We start from the raw sequence: 22,635 nt of genomic DNA, 5'->3' as shown, positions 1-22,635 counted from the left end.
TGCGTAGTAGAGATTTTTTTTTATTATAAACTTGTACAAACCACTCCAAACATGAATGCGACTTTACTACAAGTATAAAATACTGCCAGAGACTGAAATTAGCAGTCTGAATCAGCAAGAAAAAACTCTGCACATTTGTTGATATTAAATCACATGAAAATACAATACTGAAATAAATACATATACATATATATAGTTCTGCACATAAGTAATTTTTTGTAGGTACCTAATGAATAGAAATGTGGAAAAGTTTGGTATGAGTTTCAAATTAATAAATACTATGCTATAAATTGAACCACATGCTCCAAATTCGAAAATGTAACTGAAGCTCAATTTCTGCGTCCTCTTTTGAGATGAGCAAGAATATTTGTGTCTTATCCAGTCACATAAGATCAACAAAATTCGTTTATGTGAACAATAGATTCGCAAAGCTCTCGCCTTTGCTTCTATAGAGAAGCAAAGGCGTTTTCCCCAATGAAATAGATCAAGCTGTACATTTGTACTTATTCATTTGTTTGATATTATTTCACAAGTACGCTGCTTCTTAGTTTCGTTCATGCACATCTACAAGCTTTCTAGCACAGGTGAACAAAATACTGATGGACTTAATTTTCAAAAATACAGCATAGTTAGATTACGAAATCATTTTTTCAAATAATTCATAGTTTTTTTCCTCGTATGTAAACAGATAAATTAGGTAGCAACTGCAAATTAGTTCACATATTTCTTCACTATTCACCACGGAATTAGCAATGAAACATATAACACGTTATAATTAATTTCATGATCAACATGAAAATATCTTGTCTTTACAAATTGACAAATATACAAAAAATACATCTGCCATATAGTATATCTGATCATATAACATCACTAATATTTCATCGTAAGCGCAAATGTTTTATATTATACGTAATTCCGAGGTTTCTCGTTTTTCTTTAATAATAAACTAAAAGGAACAAAAACAAAAAAAATTGAGAACAAAATATTTGGCATTAGTTATGAATATAGTACGATTTTTCAATTTTTGATTTAATCAAAAGAAAATAATCTTGACTTCGCTATTCTATTTCAAAAAAGAACCTCTTCATATCGCATCATTATGTTACTTATTACCCGTTTTCATCAAGTTCAAATTTCATGTCAAGTTTTGTCATAACTGTATTTTGAGAAACGCGATCCACAAGTTGAATGATGAGGTAACAATGTAACAGACAATAGAAGAATCTTCATCATAAATATAAAACTCAATGATCAAACCCCAGGCAACTTTTGAGAGCTATATTGTCGATCAATATCGTAGTTTTAAATATATCGGTATGGCACAAGCGTTAGTCATCCCTTTCTTCCCGTGCAGATATGAATAACTTTTGAACTGTACGTGTAATTTTATCTGTAACGGATACAAATTTAGACTTTATATGAATTAACAAGGCAAGTCTTAGTGAAGACTTTTTTGAACAGTGTTAAAATTTGTCTTGTCATACCCAAGCAGAAGACCGGTTATGCCTTATACATTGTGTATTGAAATATGTTATGATAACATCACTCACCATTAAGATGCTGAAATGACTGTGGCTTGTTCTTCCATACAACACCAACATAGTAAGCAGGGACACCAGACAGCGTAATCAAAACGCCCATGCCTACAGCAAACGGCGCCTCCCAAAAAGATACAAGAATAAGAAAAGCACAGACCAACACAAAAGTCACAGGTACCCATAACGCCACCTACTCAAAAAATAGTAATAACATGTCAGGTAACACAGAAGTAATAGTTGTTCTTGTATCCATCTCTGAAAATTGTCTGATCCTATCATATGCTTTGGATAACAATCCCAGAAACGTACCTTAATTGGTCTTTCCATATTTGGTCTCTTGTATCTCAGCCATAGAATACCGATAACAGAGAGCATTATGAAAAATGTTTCCACAATACTGCAGTAAGTGATGAGCACAAATACATCAGTTGTACAAAGCATACATAGAGACAGAAGGCACTGAAAGAAATTAGTAAGTAAAAAAAGGTGGATACCATTTGAAAATTTCTGGCAAACATTGGACGAACATTGAACTTTTCAAACAGTTTAGACACTCTTCAACAGAATTCATCTCAATACATGACGTACCAGGAACACTAAAGCTGGTGTAGGCGTCAACTTAGTAACACTGATGTGACTTAACATTGCTGGAAAATGACCATTTCGAGCTCCCACAAAACACATTCGAGACGACGTCATGATATGTACACTCAACCCACCAAAAGCAGAAATTGCTACCATCACAGGTATGATCCAAGACATTACTCCCAGCATTTGATTCCCAAAAGTCTGAAATTAATACCATCAAACCTAATAGTTTTTTCAGCTAGATCACTCAAAGTTCATGAGGTAAAATGTTAAATTACCACTGCAATAGCATAGGAGGAAATCATCACAGTTGGCGTCAGGACTGCTAAATAAGCGACGTTGGCAAGAACATAGATGGAAGTGACTAATGGTAGAGATATATAGATGGCACGAGGTAAGTTTCTGGGAATTTGAAAAATATCCTTTAGTTTAGGAATGCATCAGATTCTTAAGAGGTAAATCTATCACACGACTTACACATATGGATTTTTCAATTCTTCAGTCATAAAATTCAAGTAGTTCCAGCCCGAATAAGAAAATATGCCAGAACAAAACGCAACTGCGATTTTTCCAGGATCTGCAGTGGTATCTTCGAAAGGGCTTTCGAAATTTTCTGTGTGTCCTAATATATATAAAGAAAAGCATGTATGATCAACTATAAAAACAAAACCACATAAAATTGAAACAATCTTTCATGCTGTTGGTATACCTATTGATTAGGGTGGGTGGAAAAAAATTTTTTCTTTGTACCTTATAAAAAAGAGAATTTTTCAAATGTGGAAAAAAATTTTTAATCCATATTTCGAGGTAGCCCACTCGTTTTTGACAATTGACAATTTTTAAATGTTTCCTATGATTTTTGACCAAATAAAAAATTTTATTGCTGGAAGTACCCCACTTGATTAATTATTTATCTAAAAAATGAGTGGGCTACCTCAAAATATCAAGTAAAAAATTTTTTCCACCTAATCATTTCTCGATCGATTGCATTAGTAGATGATGATTGTGGCTTTCAGATTCGGATTCCTGAGCTGATTATATGTGAGATTACTCTTGAAGAACCAGAAAAAAGTCGATTTTTGAGCAAAAGATGAATCATTTTTTTAATTGGGTTTAATAGGCTTTTCTTACGTATTTTGATCTCAGGAATCCGAATCTGAAAGGGAAATTGATCTATCTCTAAAATTGACCGAGTTATCGCTAATTTTCAGCTTTTTGGGGTCGAAAATAAAAAATTCATTTTTTAGTCTATCTTAATGTAATTTGAGCTCAGGAATCCGAATCCGAAAGAAAAATTGATCCATTTTCAAAAATGACCGAGTTATAGCCGAATTATCTCATTTTTTGGTACAAATTTGAGGATATCTCAAAGGGAAAAAATCGTAGCTCAATTTGGACGACGGATTCGTGTTCCTGGGGTCAAAATACATAAAAAAAGTGCCATACGATCAATTTTAAAAATTAAAAATTTTTGGTCAAAATTTGAAAAAATCCTAAGGGGTACCCCTTGGAAAAATCTCAAATTTTGGCCAAAATTTTTTATTTTTTACAATTGATCGTATGGCACTTTTCTTATGTATTTTGACCTCAGGAACACGAATCCGTCGTCCAAATTGAGTTACGATTTTTTCCCTTCGAGGTATCCTCAAATTTGTACCAAAAAATGAGATAATTCGGCTATAACTCGGTCATTTTTGCAGATAGATCAATTTTTCTTGCGGATTCGGATTTCTGAGCTCAAATTACATTAAGATAGACTATAAAATCAATTTTTTATTTTTGACCCCAAAAAGCTGAAAATTAGCGATCACTCGGTCAATTTTAGAGATAGATCAATTTCCCTTTCAGATTCGGATTCCTGAGATCAAAATACGTAAGAAAAGCATATTAAACCCAATTAAAAAAATCATTTATTTTTTGCTCAAAAATCGATTTTTTTTTGGTTTTTCAAGAGTAATCTCACGTATAATCAGCTCCGAAATCTAAATCTGAAAGCCAAAATCATCTACTCATGCAATCGATTGAGTAATCATCAATTATTCGCTGTTGGAAGCAGAAAAATTAAGACATATCGATTGGTTTTAGTCGTAGACCCACTTTGATTCGTCGCAATCTATGTATGGGTCGAAATATTCGAATTTCTCGGTCTACGAGGGAGCCCGAGCTTAGCTGGAGTCAGGTAGCCACGGGAGCGCGGTTTGTTGTGAGACGTCACCTTCGGGGCTGAGCAGAGGTGACGTCTCACAACAAACCGCGCGCCCGTGGCTACCTGACTCCAGATAAGCTCGGGCCGGATACCCCGTTTTCGTAGACCGAGAAATTCGAATATTTCGACCCATGCATGGATTGCCACGAATCAAAGTGAGTCTACGACCGAAACCAATCGATATGTCTCAATTTTTCTGCTCCCAACAGCGAATAATTGATGATTACTCAATCGATTGCATGAGTAGATGATTTTGGCTTTCAGATTTGGGTTTCGGAGCTGATTATACGTGAGATTACTCTTGAAAAACCAAAAAAAAATCGATTTTTGAGCAAAAAAAAAATTTTTTTGCTCAAAGTACTCCACTTGATTAATTATTTATTCAAAAAACGAGCGGGCTACCTCAAAATATTAAGTAAAAGATTTTTTCCATATTTGAAAAAAATTTTTTTTTGATCAGGTACAAATTCTGCCCCCATGCTAAGAAAATAAAAAAAAAATTTATTTTTCAACCGACCCTACTATTGATACAGCAATTCACAATTAAAGCTTGAATAGATCTCGACCTTTCTAACGTTGGAAACTTACCTAATGCTAACCAGGTCAATCCAGTGATAATGATAACAACTAATGCCGTAACCTTAGCAAACATGAATACATTTTGCATTATTGACGTCTCTTTAACATCGTAGCAATTGATAAATGTCAATAAACCTATAAAATGATAGCAGTATAAGGACTTGATGATATCAGGCTTGATCAGATTATTTGAATCGAACTTACAAATGGTTAGTGCGGCAATGAGTCTTACACCACCATCCGGAATCACACAGTTTGGAAAAAATGGTTGCAAAACATATTGGGCAAATGTGAGACTCATGATGGCATTTGTTGTGGGTCTACAAACATCAAATCGTCACTAAATCTATCTTTAGAGCTTCAACTAATTAACAAAACTGTGTTACTCACACGAATATTAAATTTGCTGCCCACAGGTACAAAAATGATGGCAACGCGCCAAACGCTGCATGAATATAGGCATAATCACCACCACTGAGAGGTATACTTGTACCTAATTCTGCGTAACATAATGCTCCCACCATAGAGAGGAGACCACAAAAAACCCAAATGATAAGGGACAATCCGACACTGCCCACTTCTTGAATTACACCCTTTGGTGATACGAAAATACCTAAACAGAATGTCAGTTACAATGATCATAGACACAATTTCTGTCAATTCTTATCCAGTCAAGGAAAAGCTATCCATCATTGGAATTTCCGTAATCAGCATATCCTCATTTATTACAAATGCATGAAATGAGATGATATACCTGAGCCAAATATGATTCCTAATATGATAGCAACTCCTTCCATCAATCCAAGCTGTTTTTTCATTTGTACTTTTGTGCCATCAGATGCTTGGTCCCCTGGTAGAGGTTTCTCCTCTTCATTTGGCGACATCAGTTGCAATTCACTGGGAGATTCATGAGCTACTTGCTTCACCATTTTTGCTATTTGAATCAGTGTGATTCATGGTATGTTAATTGCCATATTTTATTGACCAGGATCAGAATTTTAATTCATCATCTACCACTTTCACAAAGTTTTCTTAGACATACCTTATTTTGGGTAATGCTAGTGACACTGATTCAGAAGTAGACTGAATCGAAGCTTCTCAGATCGTTGTAATTTTTGCCGCCTGATCTTAATACAATGTTAACGGATTATGTCCTATCTGAGATTTAATGTGCTGACTGAATCGGCATGTGCTTTGCAGTTCTGCCGTATTAACATTCTCTGAAAGACAGTTTGAGTTTTAGACGCAGAACATTTTAATAAACGCATTCTCAAGTACATGCGTATTCTCACCTATGTGATTGATTCATCTGGTTTGCATGAATCTATGACCATTCAAACTTTAATCTCAAATGAGCCTGTGGGGTCACATAACACTGAACGATGTTAACCTCTAGAAAGTCTGTTAAAAACTATACCAACAAATAGATCAACGGATAATAATGTTCTACGCATGTACTTTCGAATTAAGCCAATAATGAATTACACTATAGTAAGTAATTGTGTCTTATAAATACCCAGCAACGTAATATTTACGAAGAAGAATTCTGACCGGTTCCACGTGCGGCAGGTATAGAATGTGGGTATGGATATCGGATACCGTCCGTGGTGCGTATAGCAATAGCAACTATACAGAGCGGACAACGTGAAATTGCGCACCCAGATTTTGTGCGCAAGCGTGAATCAAAACGGCAGTCGAATTTATCATCTGCTAGCGTGTTGTACCAACAGCCTCAGATTTCAGCTGTAGCTGTCAAATTGTCGATCACCAATACAGCTGAGATCGCCGTATTTAAATATGACCGAGGTATGTTGTGTCAGGTGAATAATGCGACGCAAAACCAGACACAGATAAGTAGGGTGGCATAGCATCAAATAAAATTGATCAATTGAATGAGAGATTAATTAAATGTCGACAGAAATACACTCATCGAAAAGTTCAGGTTAGGTCCTTGTATTTGACAGCTAAATCTGAAAGCGGAGTGTTGTTGGACATTCTGCGAAACAAATGCCGACGATCGCGCATGTGCAAATGGGGTGCGCAATTTCACGTTGTCCGCTCTGTACATACATTTACATTTGGTTTATGCTACAGCAGCATATCATGTCACGTGATCAATGCTTTCACCCCTAGTCGTTTCCAAAAGCAGCCAATAAGCATCAAAGCAGCCATGAAACGATGCATCGAGAGAAAGACGATCGAGTAGTATCTGTGTGGTTGCGTTTACACGGGTTGCATTTTGGTTTGCATCAGTGCTTGCAGCCGTGTGAATTTGTGATGTCATCAGTTGCTAGTGTTGTTATGTTATGGAAATTGTGAATTAGGTACTTTAAGATTTTTAGCGAGATTGCATTTAAAGTTCGCTGAGTTGTTTGGGGAACAATCATGAGGTTGTATTCATATGATTTCTGCAATTGCATTTATGCGTAGAGTTATTTTTAGTTGCATAATTTATCATTTCTACAGTCTCAACGAGAAATTAAAGTAATGTTGTTATCCTAACCCCAATCTGGATTGGATCTTTCATTGATTTGATGTTACATCAATGTGATTTCATTGTTGTTAGATGGAATATCAGTTTTGAAATACATCATAAGATGTTCAATGGATAATGCTGGAATATTTACATACTTGTCCACTCAGGAGTGATCTGTGTTCAATTTTTTTATGTAACGCATCCTGATATTGCAGGTCGCCGCAGAGAATACTTAACCTACAATTACTACTGGAAATGATCTAACAAACTCCAAACGAGATATTTACCAAAATATGGTCAAAGCGGAAATGGACCAACCAAAGTCAACTTTTTTTGAAAGTGAAAAGTCCTCCGACTATTTGCTATTCTCTGATGAACGGACTGTAGAGGACCGTATGGTAATTATTTCAAATCCCCAAATACCGATTTTCCAGATGTTGTATATTCATGTGATAGAAATATATCAACTTCTCTTTCGCAAATTAACAATTAGCCATTTTCTGTTACAAAGATAGGTCAAATGGAGATGGAGGAGGATATTGACCGAAATGAAGACTTAGTAGATAGCAGTATGAAAACGGATTCGACAGAACTATCAGTGTTCTTCAGAGAAGACCTTGAAACCCGGAACAAAGTAACAACTATAATGAATTGCTATGCCTATTATGTTTTCTTCTTCCATGTCTTTGAAATCCATGCATGCTCCTTATCAAAGTAAATGGACGTGGCCTGGAGCTAAAAGCAATACAAGAATATTAACAGGAAGAAGGCACCTTGTAGTTTGTCATAAGTTTGATAGTCTGCTGCTGCGGTGGGGATAGACATTGCTAATTCATCAAAGATCGAGATCCTGAATAATATAAGCTTTGCGGCATATTCTAATAAAAAAATATATCAGCTTCAAGTGTTGCATACCCTTAAAATCTGTAATATGCACAAGTTGTATCATTCTGAGTATGTCAAATAATCGCAGAGGTATCACAAAGTACTGCATTGTACCTCATTTCAAGAGTTATGAACTCCATAATTGATCATGGACAATTTATTCAATTCAGAATTTTGTTGCTCGTGGTTTTTCCTATGAAACTCAAAAACGAATTTCATCTTACTATATTAGAGTATGATAAATTACTGATTTTGGCTATAGAACAGTATTATTTTGATTGTATAGCATACGGATTACAAAGAAAAGAAAGCATACAGTACATTCAAGCATTATGCTGAAGAGCACGAAGGTGTGCGCGATTTTGCTGAAGAGGATGAGGAAACAATAGCAACATTTGTGACTGCTGCTGGACAGCAACTTGCTCTGTATGCTGTGGAAGATTCAGATGATGTTTTTGCAGTAGCTGTCTATGATGAATCTGGAGAACCGCCTACAAATTTTCAATTTCTTATGAAGTAAGCCAAATATTTCCTCAACTTGCATATGATAAGATACATGTATTATTAATCATAACATTAATGCCGCTTTGCTTCCAAGTTTTGAAAATTTCTATTCATTTCATACAAAAACTTCAATAGAAACTAGAAGAATTTCAATCAATGGTAGTTGAGATATTTTTTCACCTGAGTTCATCTGATGCGATAGCGATAGAATTGCTTTCTGAATTACAGATCTGATGTAGAAAGACTCATAGGAGAAGGTGCAGTGAGAACAGTGAAGAAACCGAGTCAAATCAAAAAGCAGCTACTTACTACCCAGCCACCTATGTTTGCATCTAAGCGAAAGCGAGCTCTGAATAATGCTAGATTTGATCTAAGCGTGAAGTCTCACCACCAGAAAACTATACAATCAAGTTGGGATGGTAATCCATCGAGCAATGAAAATTACCGTCGACCAATACTGAATTCGAATTCTCGTAAAATGGCAGATTATCCTCAGTCTAAGCAATCAAAAAATCTTACATATATGATGACGAATGACACGACAATAGATGTTGGTAAGATTTATAATCAAAACATTTTTACTTATACGTATTTCTTGTGTGAGATTATTTTATTTTTTCAAATATACGATATTATGTACCAAATAATATTTCTTCCTATGCGTTTTAGCCTTCAATTTGTTGGTTGTTTTGTTAGCAGGACCATTGGAGAGCAGTCAAGATTCTCTTGGAAGCGAGAGTGAACTAGTTGAACAATCGACAGTGCAATATATTCTTCTAGACGGTGATCAGTCTGACTCCGAATTAACTTTTGATGAGATTCAAGCGACACTACAAAGTTTGCAATTTTCCACAAACAAATCGACCGTAAAAAAAAAGGCGAATGCCGAAAAAGGTTTGCACCAACAAACTGAAACAACCCAGACTCTACAGAACTCGTCACCTGAAACGCTTGAAGAAAAAACTAAAATCGATGTAACTCGCGACTCTCCAAATAATACCACGAATGATGTTCCCTCTAAAGTAACGGAAATTGAAACCGATAAAATTAAAAATTCGACTTGTCCTGAACAAAGTGACTTAATTGGGACACCATCAACTGAAACTTGTAGCCCCCAAGACCATAGATCTTGTTTGAAAGAAAATCCTACCGCTAAATCGACAAAAGATTCATCTCTTGATTCGAAAAAAAAACCGAACAAGATCGAATCCAAACACCATCCGGTGAATATATTAAGACGAAGCATATCTGATGGATGCACTGAAGTGCGTCCTCAAATCAAAAGATCGAGAAAACAACAACTCACTTCGGTAAACCGTGGGGATTCTGAAATAATTATTCAGCCAGCTGTAATTGGAGAAGAAGAAGATAATAACAAAAAGCGAGGACGGCGTAAAAAAAAACCTGCACCAGACCCTGATTACAACCCCCGGCCAGTCAGATCCAAAAAATCAAAGAAATCTATGAAGAACCAGAAAGTCGAAATTATTGAAATCGACGTAGATGAAGAGCAAAGTCTGCCACAGGAAAAATCAGATGTAATTGAAATCACACTTGATGATAATAAGGAAAAAGGTTCGAGTGATAAAGAAAACGATGTCATAATGCTCGGAGATTCTGATGATGAATTTCAAGAAATTCCAGTAAAACCAATGCCACCCGCTATGCAGTGTAAACATTGTTTAAGGAATTTCAGACAAAAGAGAGCATTAGATACACATTCTAGAGTGTGTCCGAAATTTCGGAAGAAAATGGAAAAAGCGAATGTTGGAATGCTTGCAACAGCATCGGATGCTTCAGATAAAGATGAATCAGACAGCGATAGAGCTGTCAGAAAACAATTCTCGTGCAAAGTATGCGATAAAAAGTTCAACGCTGTAGTCGAGTTAGCAAGGCATGCACGAATGGAACACCCCAAAACATCTCGCAATAAGTCTACAAGTAAATCTAGTAGTGTAGAAGATAGATCACTGGAGAAAAAAATAGAAGCGGCAAAGGAGCTCATGAATCAAAGAAGAGTCACTCGTATAAATCAAAAGAAGAAAGGTCAGAGTTCGAGCCAATCATGGAAAAAAACACCAAAACTAAATTGTGACGACTGCGGCCGTTGGTTCCCTAGCAGAGCTATACTCGCTGCTCATTGTTTGCAACATGCTACAAAGAATCCTGGTGAGTCAATTAATTACATTCTGAAATTAAGTACGATTCGGAAAGTTATTTTCCTTGATAATTAACAACTCAAAGTATCATACTATACGTCCTACTTTAAACAACGTAAATCCTCATTTTTCAGAAAAGCAAATTCGCCAATGCCAAACGTGCAAAAAATTAATAAAAACTCGTTCACTCTTCCTGCAACATATGAAGACACACAGTATAACAACGAGAAATACAAAACCGCCAACAACCGTCATCCACAAACAGTTGCGCCAGACGAGGCAAGTCACGAACAAAATGACAGTGAAAAAACGAGGCCGACCCCGAAAACTTTGATTCACATTTTAGTTTTTTCAACAACTTCACAGAGATTAGAAAATAGGTATGTGTTTTTGAAATAAAAGACATGTTACACTACATCCAAATGCTGACATAAATATTCTGAAATCACGGTTTGGTTGAATATAATTTTTATGCATAAGAATGGACGTATGTACAAAATATATTATAGGCATCGTAATTTATAAATTCGAATTACTCGATTACCAATAAAGTGATGGGACATAGTTGTACGGCAAGCTGTTGAAATTCTTGTTATGTACATTGTAACTTGAAGCATTTTTTGCTAGCTCTCGGTATAGGTGCCCGGGTATGTCAAAATAGTTTACATCACACAGTCTGGTGCATTTCCGTACCGATACCAGAGGATCACAAGAAAAGCCTCAAGTACTCATGTATAATGTATAGTATATGACGCTAGCTCCTGGTAATTTTATTCAGCACCCTAGTTCTATTATCTATAAATAACGCAATTCGGTTTCCATTATCTCATTTCTACATCAACCCAGGGGGGTCATAGTTTATTGCGAAACTAAGATTTTCTTCTGTACGGAACGTATCTATTTCACATTTCATCCGAACATTGCGAATCTTAAAACGTGCAATACACATGAAAAAGCATAGAAAAAATATTTTAGCATTGTTGACTATATCTAGTCACGTCACTATGGTTTCAGTTTGTTAAAAATTATAAACTTCAATATGAGCGTGACGTCATTAACAGTGACATTCATTTAATTTAATTATTAATAATATCATCACGATATACAGCAAATATTGTAGCCCTTCATTATCATTAGTCTTGGCAAGCACATTATTATACACGATTGATTCTAACGGATTCGATGTATTTTTTGAATCTAAAACTTTTTGGGAAGAAACCGGGCTTATTCAAAAGTTGCTTCGGGTATATACCATGTGTACATCGTGCAATGACACATACCCTTTATATTCATTTTAGTTGCTTACATGGGTTCCTAACAGTGTTTCGAATAACTCTAATCTAATATCAATTTTCTTGAGATGAAGCAAAAAAAAAAACATATACCATATGTATTACATATGCATATCCTGGTTGCGGCAATAGAGATTCACTCTTTAATTTTAAATATACATGCTTTTTTCATCTGAGATCAATGGAACCTACGTGATCATGGCCCTGGGTGAAGAAGAGCATCTAGTGGGCTATAGCATTCTAACTCCAGAGCACTCGTCACAGATACTTGAAGAAATTCATGTAAGCAGCTATGATGTACATATGCATGCACAATACGTATTTGAAGTACCTTCTTAATAGGCCCGATTGTTTTCTAGCAAAAATTCCCAAAATCTACTCGAAAAAATACAAAAAATATAGGGGTTTCCTCTTTAAAAAGTTGTCCCGTTGCCAATTACTGTATGAAATAGGGCATGTAACTTACAGCATTTGCTATACATTCGGAACAACCGTATGATTGATGTGTGTATTTTTATCTACTTCGAGTGATATCTGAAAGTTAGTTATGTATTTCTAGCCGCACAAAAAAATAATTTAGGATGCAGACGTCTTAAATGTACATTCTAATTTAACGTCACAATATTTCTTTAACGAAGTTTGTATCTATACACATTGTAAATAGCTCCCTTTTGCATAGTATCAGATCATATGACTTCAAATTATTTTCGGTGTTATCGAGTAAAACTAAGATTGATACTGTGTTAAAACCCGTGAATTTCGATGACATATTTAACAAATATAAAGAATGAATAAAAGCAGTACAGTATGTAGATCATGTAACTGTAAAGTTGCATAGCAAAATTAATTAGGTATAACTTGTAAATGATGCTATTATTTTGATACGATCACGTGTATATAAGTATTCCGTATATACAGACGCATACAAATGCGCACTAAGTATATTAATAAAGCTTGACTTACCGAATTCTTTAAATAACTCCATTAAAATACCTTAGAACTCATGAAAATACGTACTTCGATTATGAAAATCGACTTGTAAGACATTCTAATACGTCGACGTTGCCTTGAACTCAGATCATTGTGTTTGATTGATACTTATCTCACTTATTCTGAGTTTAACTACATAATTGATCGTTTCAACAGAGGATATAAAATAATGATTTAATTGATATGAAGCATCTTTGAAATATAGAACTTTCTGTAAACGCAATATGTAATAACCAACATGTATACTTGTTTTGCAAAATTGAGTATTGATTACATCAGAGTAGTGATTATGAAATAAAAAATAAATAAATACATAGATACATTGACCTGCAGTTAATTGTTAAACTTGCTGCTAGCTTAGCCCTTTTATAAGTTGAATGTTTGAACTTAACTGCAGAAAAAAACTTATTTATACCCATACGTGTATAGCTGCAGCGTCACTATTTCATTTGGACTTTGAACGGCGAAAGGAAGGGGGCTTATCAGCTCCAAAAAAGATATAGTGGACACGCGACTGGTGGTCCGAGTATATTTACCTACCTGTCATTCGCGAGTACGATATGGAATCATAATTGCGGTCAGGTAGACGCGAGAATAGTCCCTTTTGGCCCTAATAGTGCGGTATGAATAGTCACTGTGAAGGTTTACTTTTTGACTGACAGGATTAAAAATTTTTGATGGCTCTGCAGTCTATGTAATTTAGCGATGGTATATCTTACGCATATACATAGATGCATATAAATGATGAGCGCTACAGAATTTTATCCGGCCGCTTGCAAAATATTTTATGCTTCAATATGCATTTGTTGAACTTACGTTTAATATTTATAATATACGTATAACAGTTCGTAATTCAAAGATCGGAAAATTTATATTCTATTCTAGATTAATGGAATACGAATGAGATTAATACGATTGTATTATGCTTATAAATTTTGGATTTGTTGAGAATTTCATTTATTCAAATTTAGTCGGAGTTCAGCTAGAATCGCGGTTCAATTTCGGCAATGAATTAAATACCATAACTTGAATAGAATATATTCAATTCAAAAGTAAATCGAAAATACCGACATGGGTTGAAAATTTTTTTTAAGCCACAGTTTGTCATTCGTGTTGCAGGGTGGGTTCACGAGGTAAAAATATGTTATCGCAGGACTATTTCAACTCCAGATTAGTAGGTCTTTATTGACAGATTTGCTGTAATAGTTGATTCGTTGATCTCATAATTCCACTGCACGCGAGTTATATGAGAAGTTCGTTTGATTTTGACGGAATGGGGCGGGAAATAATATGAAATCTAGGGGTGGCATTATCGATTAAACAAACGACTTCGAAACGAAGAACGCAAGATAAAAGTGATGGACGCGTGTTTCACTGCTTTCGACAAAGATGAGGACGGATTCCTGTCCCTTTCTGAGTTCGAGCTCATTTGCCGGGCGCTCTTTCGTAACGATCGAGGGAAGATCTACGGTCTTGAAGAAGACCAATTGAAGGAGATCTACGCCGTCTTCGACACGAATGGGGATGGACTCATCGACAGAGAGGAGTTCGAGGTGTGTGTGCGTGCACAGGCGGGAGCAATTATCTATCCCTCACCGACAAATATTTATCGAATCCGAGGTATTCGGAGAGTAATCCGAAACCGCCTAACTGCATGAATGGTATCATTTGCTGCTGCGCGTCTTTTATTTTATAATGATAACATCAATTTAGATCCATAAATTTGAATCATTCTCATGCTCCGCTGATGTACCACGTGTTCATCGGAATTAAGAACTAGAGAGAAATTATAATCATTATAGGTGTAATATAATTTTCGTCTAGGTTTGTTGGAACCGCTGGATAAAAGTATGCACGAGACCTAGGAGCGTATTCCTGATCGTGGATGTTCAGAATGACTTCATATCCGGATCTCTGAACATCACAAAGTGCGCTGCACAGCACGATGGTTCAGAAGTAGTAGAACCGATAAATCGGCTGTTGAAATCAGTACCATTTGACTCGGTATTTTATTCTTTGGATTGGCATCCTGTGGATCATGTCTCTTTCATCGACAATCTGCATATGCGGTAAGGACTGCTTTTGCCTCGATTCGCTTTAATCCATAGTATTTTCTTAATTCTTGTAGGGATGTTGACCAGTCCAGTGGCGTTTCGAAGGAAGAAGCAAAGGTTTATGATACCGTAACATTCGCTGGACCACCCCCTTTGAAGCAGAGGCTTTGGCCACGGCATTGCGTTCAAGATACCTGGGGCGCGGAACTCCACAAAGATCTACTGATCGTCAGTAATGCAGTCAAGATTTATAAAGGAACGAATCCTGATGTGGACTCGTATTCGGTATTTTGGGATAACAAGAAACTTACCGAAACAACGCTGTTTTCGCAACTCCAGAATAAAGGCGCTACAGATATTTACATCTGTGGCTTAGCGTACGATGTCTGCGTCGGAGCGACCGCCGTAGATGCCCTAGGAAGCGGTTTCCGTACAATTCTAATCGACGATTGCAGCCGCGGCGTTGATCTTGTCGATATAGAAAAAACAAAGGCTACAGTCATTGGCAACAATGGTGTTATCGTGAATTCGAGTCAAGTCAAAGCCATGGTCGAAGGAAGAGACCGCAGGCCTGAATTAGGGTACAAATTAGCCCTTGAAATTAAACACAACAATCGAGCGAATAGGAAGAGTAGCGATTGAATTAAGGTATTATGCTGCGGTACGATGTGTTTAGTAATTCTGTAATATATGTAAAATCAATAATTGACCTGTTACCTGAGTGCAAATAAACTGATGAACACAGTACACGAATTCTGCGCGATTTCAAAAATATATCCCTTACACCATGCTATGCACCTTGTATCTTAGGTGTTGCAGCTGAATCTTGGGATAATCATACACCTGTAAATGAAATTTTTACATTTACAATAATTGGAATGATTAATCATTCGTTGAATAATATTTTCTGGTAGAATTTATCATAAATTATCAATTACGGTTTACTTATTTATTAATACATACATACCTAACTGTTGAGGATACAAACAATATCACTGTTACCGACGTTACAAGAATTAATACGAAACTTGACAGCCGTTGACAAGTGGTTGGGGTTGAGCAAGATGTAAGAAGGAGAATTGAGTGGAGGCTAGGTTGAGGTTGGAAAAGTTTACTCATTGTCGATTCATTTCATTGGCTCTTTCTAGTCGACCTCATCAGTGATTGAGTAACTTTCATGACACACGTTAAATTGGCGCGAAATCTACTGATGGCGGATCGTATAAGTAAATTGTAAGAATAATTGTAAGTCTAAATTTGCTAAAGTGAATATCAGTGACAGGTTCAACAACAGGACCTACGAAAATCATATCTGCTGGAGTTGACAAAAACAATGAATAAATCGTCGCCTGAAATATACGAGATGTGACAAAAGCCAGTGACAACATTCAAGATTTCATTGTGTCTGGATATAAGGCCAATTTGTTGTCTTTATAAATTCATAAACAACAATGAATTCATCCAATAGCAAAACACAAAAAAAGGTTGAAAGAGGCTACATTCTGTGACCTGTTATATATAGCGGGACAGTGCTAATTGTTACTCTAGCCATCTAATCCACTTCACACAATAATTGATGACTGTTTCAGGTGAACCCCAAAAAACCTGACGCGAGACAACAAACGCTGTCATCGTTTCTCCTTAATTCCAAATCGCAAAGAACTTTTCACAAGCCTGGTGAAAACTCAGAGCCATGTCATGATTCTTCACCATCTCACAGCCAACAGAAGGTGACAGTTAAACGTAGGCTTAGCCCAAGCAGTAGTGGAAGCTGTAGTGACAAGCTCAAGGTAAAGAGAACGTCTGTTGATAATTCGAATATGGATGCAGTAGCAAGATCTGTGATAGCTACAAATTGTTCAGAAAAAGAATCGAAACACTCAAAGGTATTGCTTGAGAATTCTCAAGGAATTAGAACTGGAGAATTCAGTCCAAAACTTAAGTCAAAAATTAGTCAGATACAAACAGACAATGAACCAGAACTTGTAACAAATGATATACAGTTTGACATTGGTGCTGGTGATAGACCAGACAAAAAAACTGGTGAAGATTGCTGCAAGACTCACAATCAGTCAAATAATGACACTTTGATCAATGATTTTGATGATATTTTTGAAGATGATTGGAATGTAGATTTCGAACATGCCGTTGATCTAACCACCCTGCAACGTTGCAAAGTTTCCAGCATCAGCAAAGACAGGTTTCACAATGTAATCGTCGATGTAATCCATGTTGAATCACTAGTTCCAGTTACTGTAACTCTTACAGATTTTTGGTGAGTGATAATGGTACACAAATTAAATCGATTGATATCTTTTTCAATACCAGCTTAGATGAAACGGCATTTCATTTTGGCACCAAATTTTCATTTCATAGGAGGGAGGTCAAGCTTCAACCAGACGATATAGTAAACATACAAGCCATTAAGAAATCAAATAATTGGATAGTTGATAACGATAGTGGTTTTGTCATAGAACAGCCAGATCTTTTAGTGTCTGGAACAGCCATTGTAGGATCCTGCTTTTGTACAAGACGTGGAATCCTTAGCGATAGATTCAAGGGGATTGAGTCTGTAACAGATTGTAAACAAGACTCTCTCGCTATGGTTATTGGAAGTCTCGTTCATGAATTGCTACAAGAGGTACAGCTTTGTTCTTTTTGGTTCAAGTATCATATACAATTACGTACTCTTCAATGAAAAGATATGTACTTTGCTGACCTAGGTTCTCAGGGATAAAATTGATACTAAAGCAGGTATAGCAGAAATATTGAAGAATTTATTGAATTCCCCAAAAACAGCAAAAATGCTCTACTCAGCTGGAATGTCCACAGAAAATTGTTGGAAAGAAATGTCTCCATTTGTGGCAAAAATATTTAATTTTATAGAGCGATATGTCAAAGGTAACTTGTGTTGTTTATGATCATTATGCAATATTATTGCAGAGTTCGAATATATGTTAGTTGAGCCATTTTCTTTGCTTGAGGAAATGTCAACGTACTATATTAACCTTTAGAGTGCCAGCAAAAAATGTGTGATAAATGGCTAGTTTTACCATCAAACTCAATAAATAAGTGCCCTGGATCTATGGGGCAACGTGCCTGGTCGAGGGTGAGTCAATATTTTGACTCTTGGGCAGTCTAAAGGTTAAATTATTCAGAATAGAAGTCATACAAATTGATGATCAAATGCATGAACTAATTACGTAGCAAAAGCATCTTGGGTTGCTGATCAAAATTTCAATGGAAGAATCAGTACAGTTCGTGACATTGAAGAAAACTTATGGGTGCCGCAATTGGGTGTCAAAGGCAAAGTTGATGTTACTGTTGAAGTTAATGTTAATTTAAAACCCCAAATTATGCCGTTAGAAGTGAAAACTGGTCGTGCAAGTTTCTCTTTAGAGCATAGGGGACAAATTATTCTTTATACTATGATGATGTCCCTCACTGGACAGAATATTCAAACTGGACTTCTTTTATACCTCAGGTATGTGATATGGTGAATCACAACGATAAATAAAATGCAGAGTTATAAATTAGTTAGGATTCTGAAGTAATTTTTTTCTATGTTTGATTTTAATAAAAACAGAGAAAATATTATGCGTGAGATAAAGGTGGGTCATCGTGAACAAAGAGACCTTATTCTGTTGCGTAACAATTTCGCATATTATCTCACACGCTCTCCAAAAATAACAGATCAACAAGTGGATTCTGAACTAGGATCACAGCCTGAAATAGATTCATTGGAATTACCGGAGCCTATCAATCACCCTTCTTGTAGGAATTGTCCGTACAATGTTTTATGTTGTGCATACCTAAAAGATGATAAAAGCTCAAAGATCAGTGAATCGCATGTACTGACCCCAATGATACAGAAGTTAGATATTTATTTGAAGCCTGTTCATATAGAATACGTTAAGAAATGGGTGAATATACTTCAAATCGATGAGGGTGATCAAGTCCACATCCCACCATTGAGAAGTTTATGGACCATTCCACCAAAGAAAAGGTATGTTGTTTCATCAGTATTATGGTAGATACTGTGAAAGAAATATCATACGTCACAACAGTACTGTAAAAAATTCGAGACACATTATTTTTGATGATTTACCAATTGCCTATTGCAGGGAGAAGGGCGGAAAATGCATATCATACCTGGAGGTAGTTGGTAAAGTAATTGCAGAGGGTAATCGCTTTCATCATACATTTGTTCGAAAGAATCCCATTGATGGCAAAGTTTTGGATGATTTCTCGAAATCTGGGTTCAGTGCAGGCGATTATATAATTGTGAGCACTAATACAAGAATCAATGTCAGTGCTGGTCCCATAATACAATTATCCAAAGATTCGATAACTTTATTGCTGGAAAGGTCGGTACGCTAAGTGAAATTAGCTTGGTAAAATTTGGCTTCTAACAAATATGATATCGAATGTTCTCAAAACGTTCACAGAAATCTTACTGGAAAAAAAATGGACAACGTATTTCACATCGATGCCTATCCATCGCAGACTATGTTGATGACAAATATTTCAAACATTGGATATTTGTTAGATGACAATTCGGTGACTGAAAAAATGAGGAGAATTGTCATAGAAAGGTCTGGCTTTTCTTATTTCTATCGCATTCTATAATGATTGGAGAATAGTTTATCAAAATGCACTGGTATTTTTTGTTTTAGAGAACCAGCAACATTTGTAAAGAAACTTGATCGTTCGTTAGCGGTAACTAGTGCTCACATTTTGAAACCATTGAATAAGATGCAACAAAGAGCTGCATTGAAAGTCCTGGCAGCGAATGAATACGTTTTGATAAAAGGCATGCCAGGGTCTGGCAAAACGCGCACAGTTGTTGCCATAATTCAGTTGTTAGTAGAATTAGGAAAATCAGTATTACTCACGGCTCATACTCACTCTGCTGTCGATAACGTTTTACTGAAATTACTTGAGACAGGTGTTGACTTTGTGCGACTAGGATCATCTAACAAAATTCATCCTTTATTGCTGTCCAAAAGTGAATCCTCACTAACACAGAACTGTAATTCACCTGAGAGTTTAGATACCATGTATAATAGTAAGGTAAGTCTGCTGACCTCAACTTTTGACAGAACATAAACTGACTTTTATATCCCAGAGTGTAGTGTGTGTCACATGCCTTGGAGCGAATCATCCGCTGTTGGGAAAGCGAATGTTTGACGTATGCCTGGTGGATGAAAGCACACAGGTATTGCAATCAACGATTCTCCGACCTCTCTACAGTGCGGAAAAATTCGTTCTTGTCGGAGATCCTAATCAACTACCTCCTCTGGTCAAAACCAGTACTGCCAGGTAGGTCTGAATTATTTCATAATTACAAATCTGAGAATATATTGACTGGTGAAATTTACTTCAGTGAAAATTTTGCATAAACTGCTTTAAACTGACAGTTGCGTCAAATAATAAATTGGAAACTGTAACTTCCAGGAAGCGTGGAATGGATAAATCTCTCTTCGAACAGTTGGATAATGAGAATAACACAATTACTCTCTCGTCACAGTATAGAATGAATCAGAGAATCATGGACATAGCCAATCAAGTAACTTACAAAGGTCAATTGACTGCTGGCTCAGATGAAATTGCCAATGCAACATTATGTATTCCTAACAAAGCAGTATGTCTGAGGTTTCGTTATAGTGTATTTATATGGAACTAATCTAATTACAAAAAGCTTAGCTAAGCTAATCAGCTTAGTAAGCTACATTGTGTAATAAATTGAAGCATAATTTCTGCATGTCTTAATATTACATAAATTTCATAAAAAAGGTCTTTTTAATCAGTTTTTCAACATATTGCTAAGATCGTCTTACTAAAATTAAAAGGTGCAATGTAAAGATAGAACATAGCTACGTTCGGTTCAACTAATGAAAAATGTTTTTGTAAGGTACTGAATTCAAGTCAGGAGTGGATAAGAACCAGTTTATCAACCCAACTTGACGATTCTGTTATTATTCTTGATACTGGTAATAAGTATAATATTTTGACAAATGATGAAGGATCCAATGATGATGATTATTGCATAGAAAGAAGATGTTCCAACTTGTATGAAGCTGCCGTTATCCTGAAGCTGGTTAATACCTACATTCAGGTAAAACAGAAAAAAAATCAAAAATTGCACACAAAAATGCTGAGTCTATTGCGTTCTCATCACATCCAGACTAGTCAATCTTACTCAGCAATTTGATGTATATGACGAATAATCTTTTTGGTCACTTTTCTATAGTCAGGCGGTGCTGTTGACGAAATTGGTGTAATAGCACCATACAGAGAACAAGTAAATCTTCTCAGGGAAATTATTAAGCAAGATGTGGAAGTCAATACAGTAGATCAATACCAGGGTCGCGATAAAGATATTATTCTATACTCCGGCACAGTGTCCTCTCTTTCAAGACGTGATGCAGAAGATGTAAGGACTATATCTATAAAAATTCACATTGAATTTCACATTACACTTCTGATCTAAAAAAAAACAAAAAATCTTTTGTGGCAGGAATCAAACATTCTCAATGATCACCGAAGGCTGACAGTTGCTATCACACGGGCGAAATTCAAACTAATTGTAGTTGGTGACATAAAAACATTAGAAAATTTCGGCACTTTCAAGAAATTACTTGAGCAAGTTAGAAGCAAAGATGTAACAACACTACAAAATGGATGTGCCGATTTTATGTGGAAAAGTCTTCTCGATTTTGTGAAAAATTAGCTAATATTTTTTTGTTATAATGTTAATCTATGGCATCTGGTTTGTTGAAGTATTCATATCTATTTTTATGTAATGTACGATCACAATATTTATACGAACTTTTGTGTTTTTATGTTGATGTTAATGTGCATGGAAAGGTTTTTGTATATGAATGTATGTTTATTTAACTCCGATCTCTTGTACTGTCAAATATTCATAGATGATCCAACTCCGTTCAATTACATGTAATATTCACATTCGTTACAGTAATTGTCTTATTTATCTGAAGATGTTTTCTGCTATACTGTATTAATACTTATGTTTAAGATGTTTCTATACACATAGAACCTGAGATAATGCATAATAACAAACGAATTCATAAAGGTTTTGTTTAAAAGTTTATTTTACATTTCTTAGATCTAGAAAACGTAATCTTTTCAATGATTTTTGCAACTCCCATTTTGGTCTAGACTATATGTATAAACAATACGGAAGGATGGTATAGTAAAAATGTGTAGTACTAATAAAAACAAGAGAGAATATAATAAAAAAACTTTCAGAACGTGTAATGTGAAAATCTTGATATAGACACGTATTACATAAATTTTTTCATCCAGTGTTCAAAACTCAATCGTAATTTTATTATTAT

The 22,635-nt window shown here is 35.7% G+C and overlaps 4 protein-coding genes and 1 long non-coding RNA gene across 8 annotated transcripts; 3 read left to right on the top strand and 2 right to left on the bottom strand.

Moving 5' to 3' along the window:
* Positions 1-4: 4 nt before the first annotated feature.
* LOC105692280 (Y+L amino acid transporter 2) lies at positions 5-6,547 on the bottom strand. 3 transcript variants are annotated; one of them, XM_048650064.1, is made up of 13 exons: positions 6,431-6,445; positions 6,207-6,271; positions 5,957-6,134; positions 5,669-5,848; positions 5,305-5,527; positions 5,119-5,234; positions 4,924-5,049; positions 2,607-2,751; positions 2,408-2,531; positions 2,130-2,330; positions 1,851-2,000; positions 1,554-1,731; positions 5-1,393 (listed from the first exon to the last, which is right to left on the bottom strand). In XM_048650064.1, the coding sequence occupies exons 4-13, from the start codon at positions 5,841-5,843 to the stop codon at positions 1,332-1,334; spliced, it is 1,500 nt and encodes a 499-aa protein (XP_048506021.1). In that variant the 5' UTR covers positions 5,844-5,848; positions 5,957-6,134; positions 6,207-6,271; positions 6,431-6,445; the 3' UTR covers positions 5-1,331. The 3 variants fall into 3 exon arrangements, with proteins under 3 accessions (XP_048506021.1, XP_020711670.1, XP_012266786.1); XM_020856011.3 differs by lacking the exon at positions 6,207-6,271 and having other exon boundaries at positions 6,431-6,547; XM_012411363.4 differs by having other exon boundaries at positions 6,207-6,539.
* Positions 6,548-7,653: 1,106 nt separating this feature from the next.
* On the top strand, positions 7,654-13,540 carry LOC105692279. 2 transcript variants are annotated; one of them, XM_012411360.3, is made up of 6 exons: positions 7,654-7,788; positions 7,902-8,024; positions 8,562-8,791; positions 9,008-9,333; positions 9,479-10,948; positions 11,073-13,540. In XM_012411360.3, the coding sequence occupies exons 1-6, from the start codon at positions 7,684-7,686 to the stop codon at positions 11,270-11,272; spliced, it is 2,454 nt and encodes an 817-aa protein (XP_012266783.2). In that variant the 5' UTR covers positions 7,654-7,683; the 3' UTR covers positions 11,273-13,540. The 2 variants fall into 2 exon arrangements, with proteins under 2 accessions (XP_012266783.2, XP_020711669.2); XM_020856010.2 differs by having other exon boundaries at positions 9,476-10,948.
* A 77-nt stretch (positions 13,541-13,617) lies between these two features.
* Positions 13,618-16,021, top strand: LOC105692282 (nicotinamidase). Its single transcript, XM_012411365.3, has 3 exons — positions 13,618-14,773; positions 15,045-15,289; positions 15,349-16,021. The coding sequence occupies exons 1-3, from the start codon at positions 14,579-14,581 to the stop codon at positions 15,914-15,916; spliced, it is 1,008 nt and encodes a 335-aa protein (XP_012266788.2). The 5' UTR covers positions 13,618-14,578; the 3' UTR covers positions 15,917-16,021.
* Positions 16,022-16,618: 597 nt separating this feature from the next.
* Positions 16,619-22,563, top strand: LOC105692278 (DNA replication ATP-dependent helicase/nuclease DNA2). Its single transcript, XM_012411358.3, has 14 exons — positions 16,619-16,758; positions 16,864-17,549; positions 17,651-17,915; positions 17,998-18,175; positions 18,482-18,758; positions 18,861-19,280; positions 19,399-19,641; positions 19,723-19,869; positions 19,951-20,347; positions 20,403-20,596; positions 20,732-20,918; positions 21,189-21,392; positions 21,528-21,710; positions 21,795-22,563. Exons 1-14 carry the CDS (start codon positions 16,726-16,728, stop codon positions 22,005-22,007), a joined length of 3,627 nt encoding a protein of 1,208 aa, XP_012266781.2. The 5' UTR covers positions 16,619-16,725; the 3' UTR covers positions 22,008-22,563.
* On the bottom strand, positions 18,772-20,874 carry LOC125499905. The gene is made up of 6 exons (XR_007276946.1): positions 20,390-20,874; positions 20,170-20,315; positions 19,732-19,838; positions 19,427-19,633; positions 19,134-19,343; positions 18,772-19,000 (listed from the first exon to the last, which is right to left on the bottom strand). It is a non-coding gene; the product is annotated as an uncharacterized LOC125499905 (long non-coding RNA).
* Positions 22,564-22,635: the final 72 nt, after the last annotated feature.

Source organism: Athalia rosae, chromosome 2 (assembly GCF_917208135.1).
Source record: "Athalia rosae chromosome 2, iyAthRosa1.1, whole genome shotgun sequence".
NCBI lineage: Eukaryota > Metazoa > Arthropoda > Insecta > Hymenoptera > Athaliidae > Athalia > Athalia rosae.
This window is presented reverse-complemented; position numbering and strand designations above follow the sequence as displayed.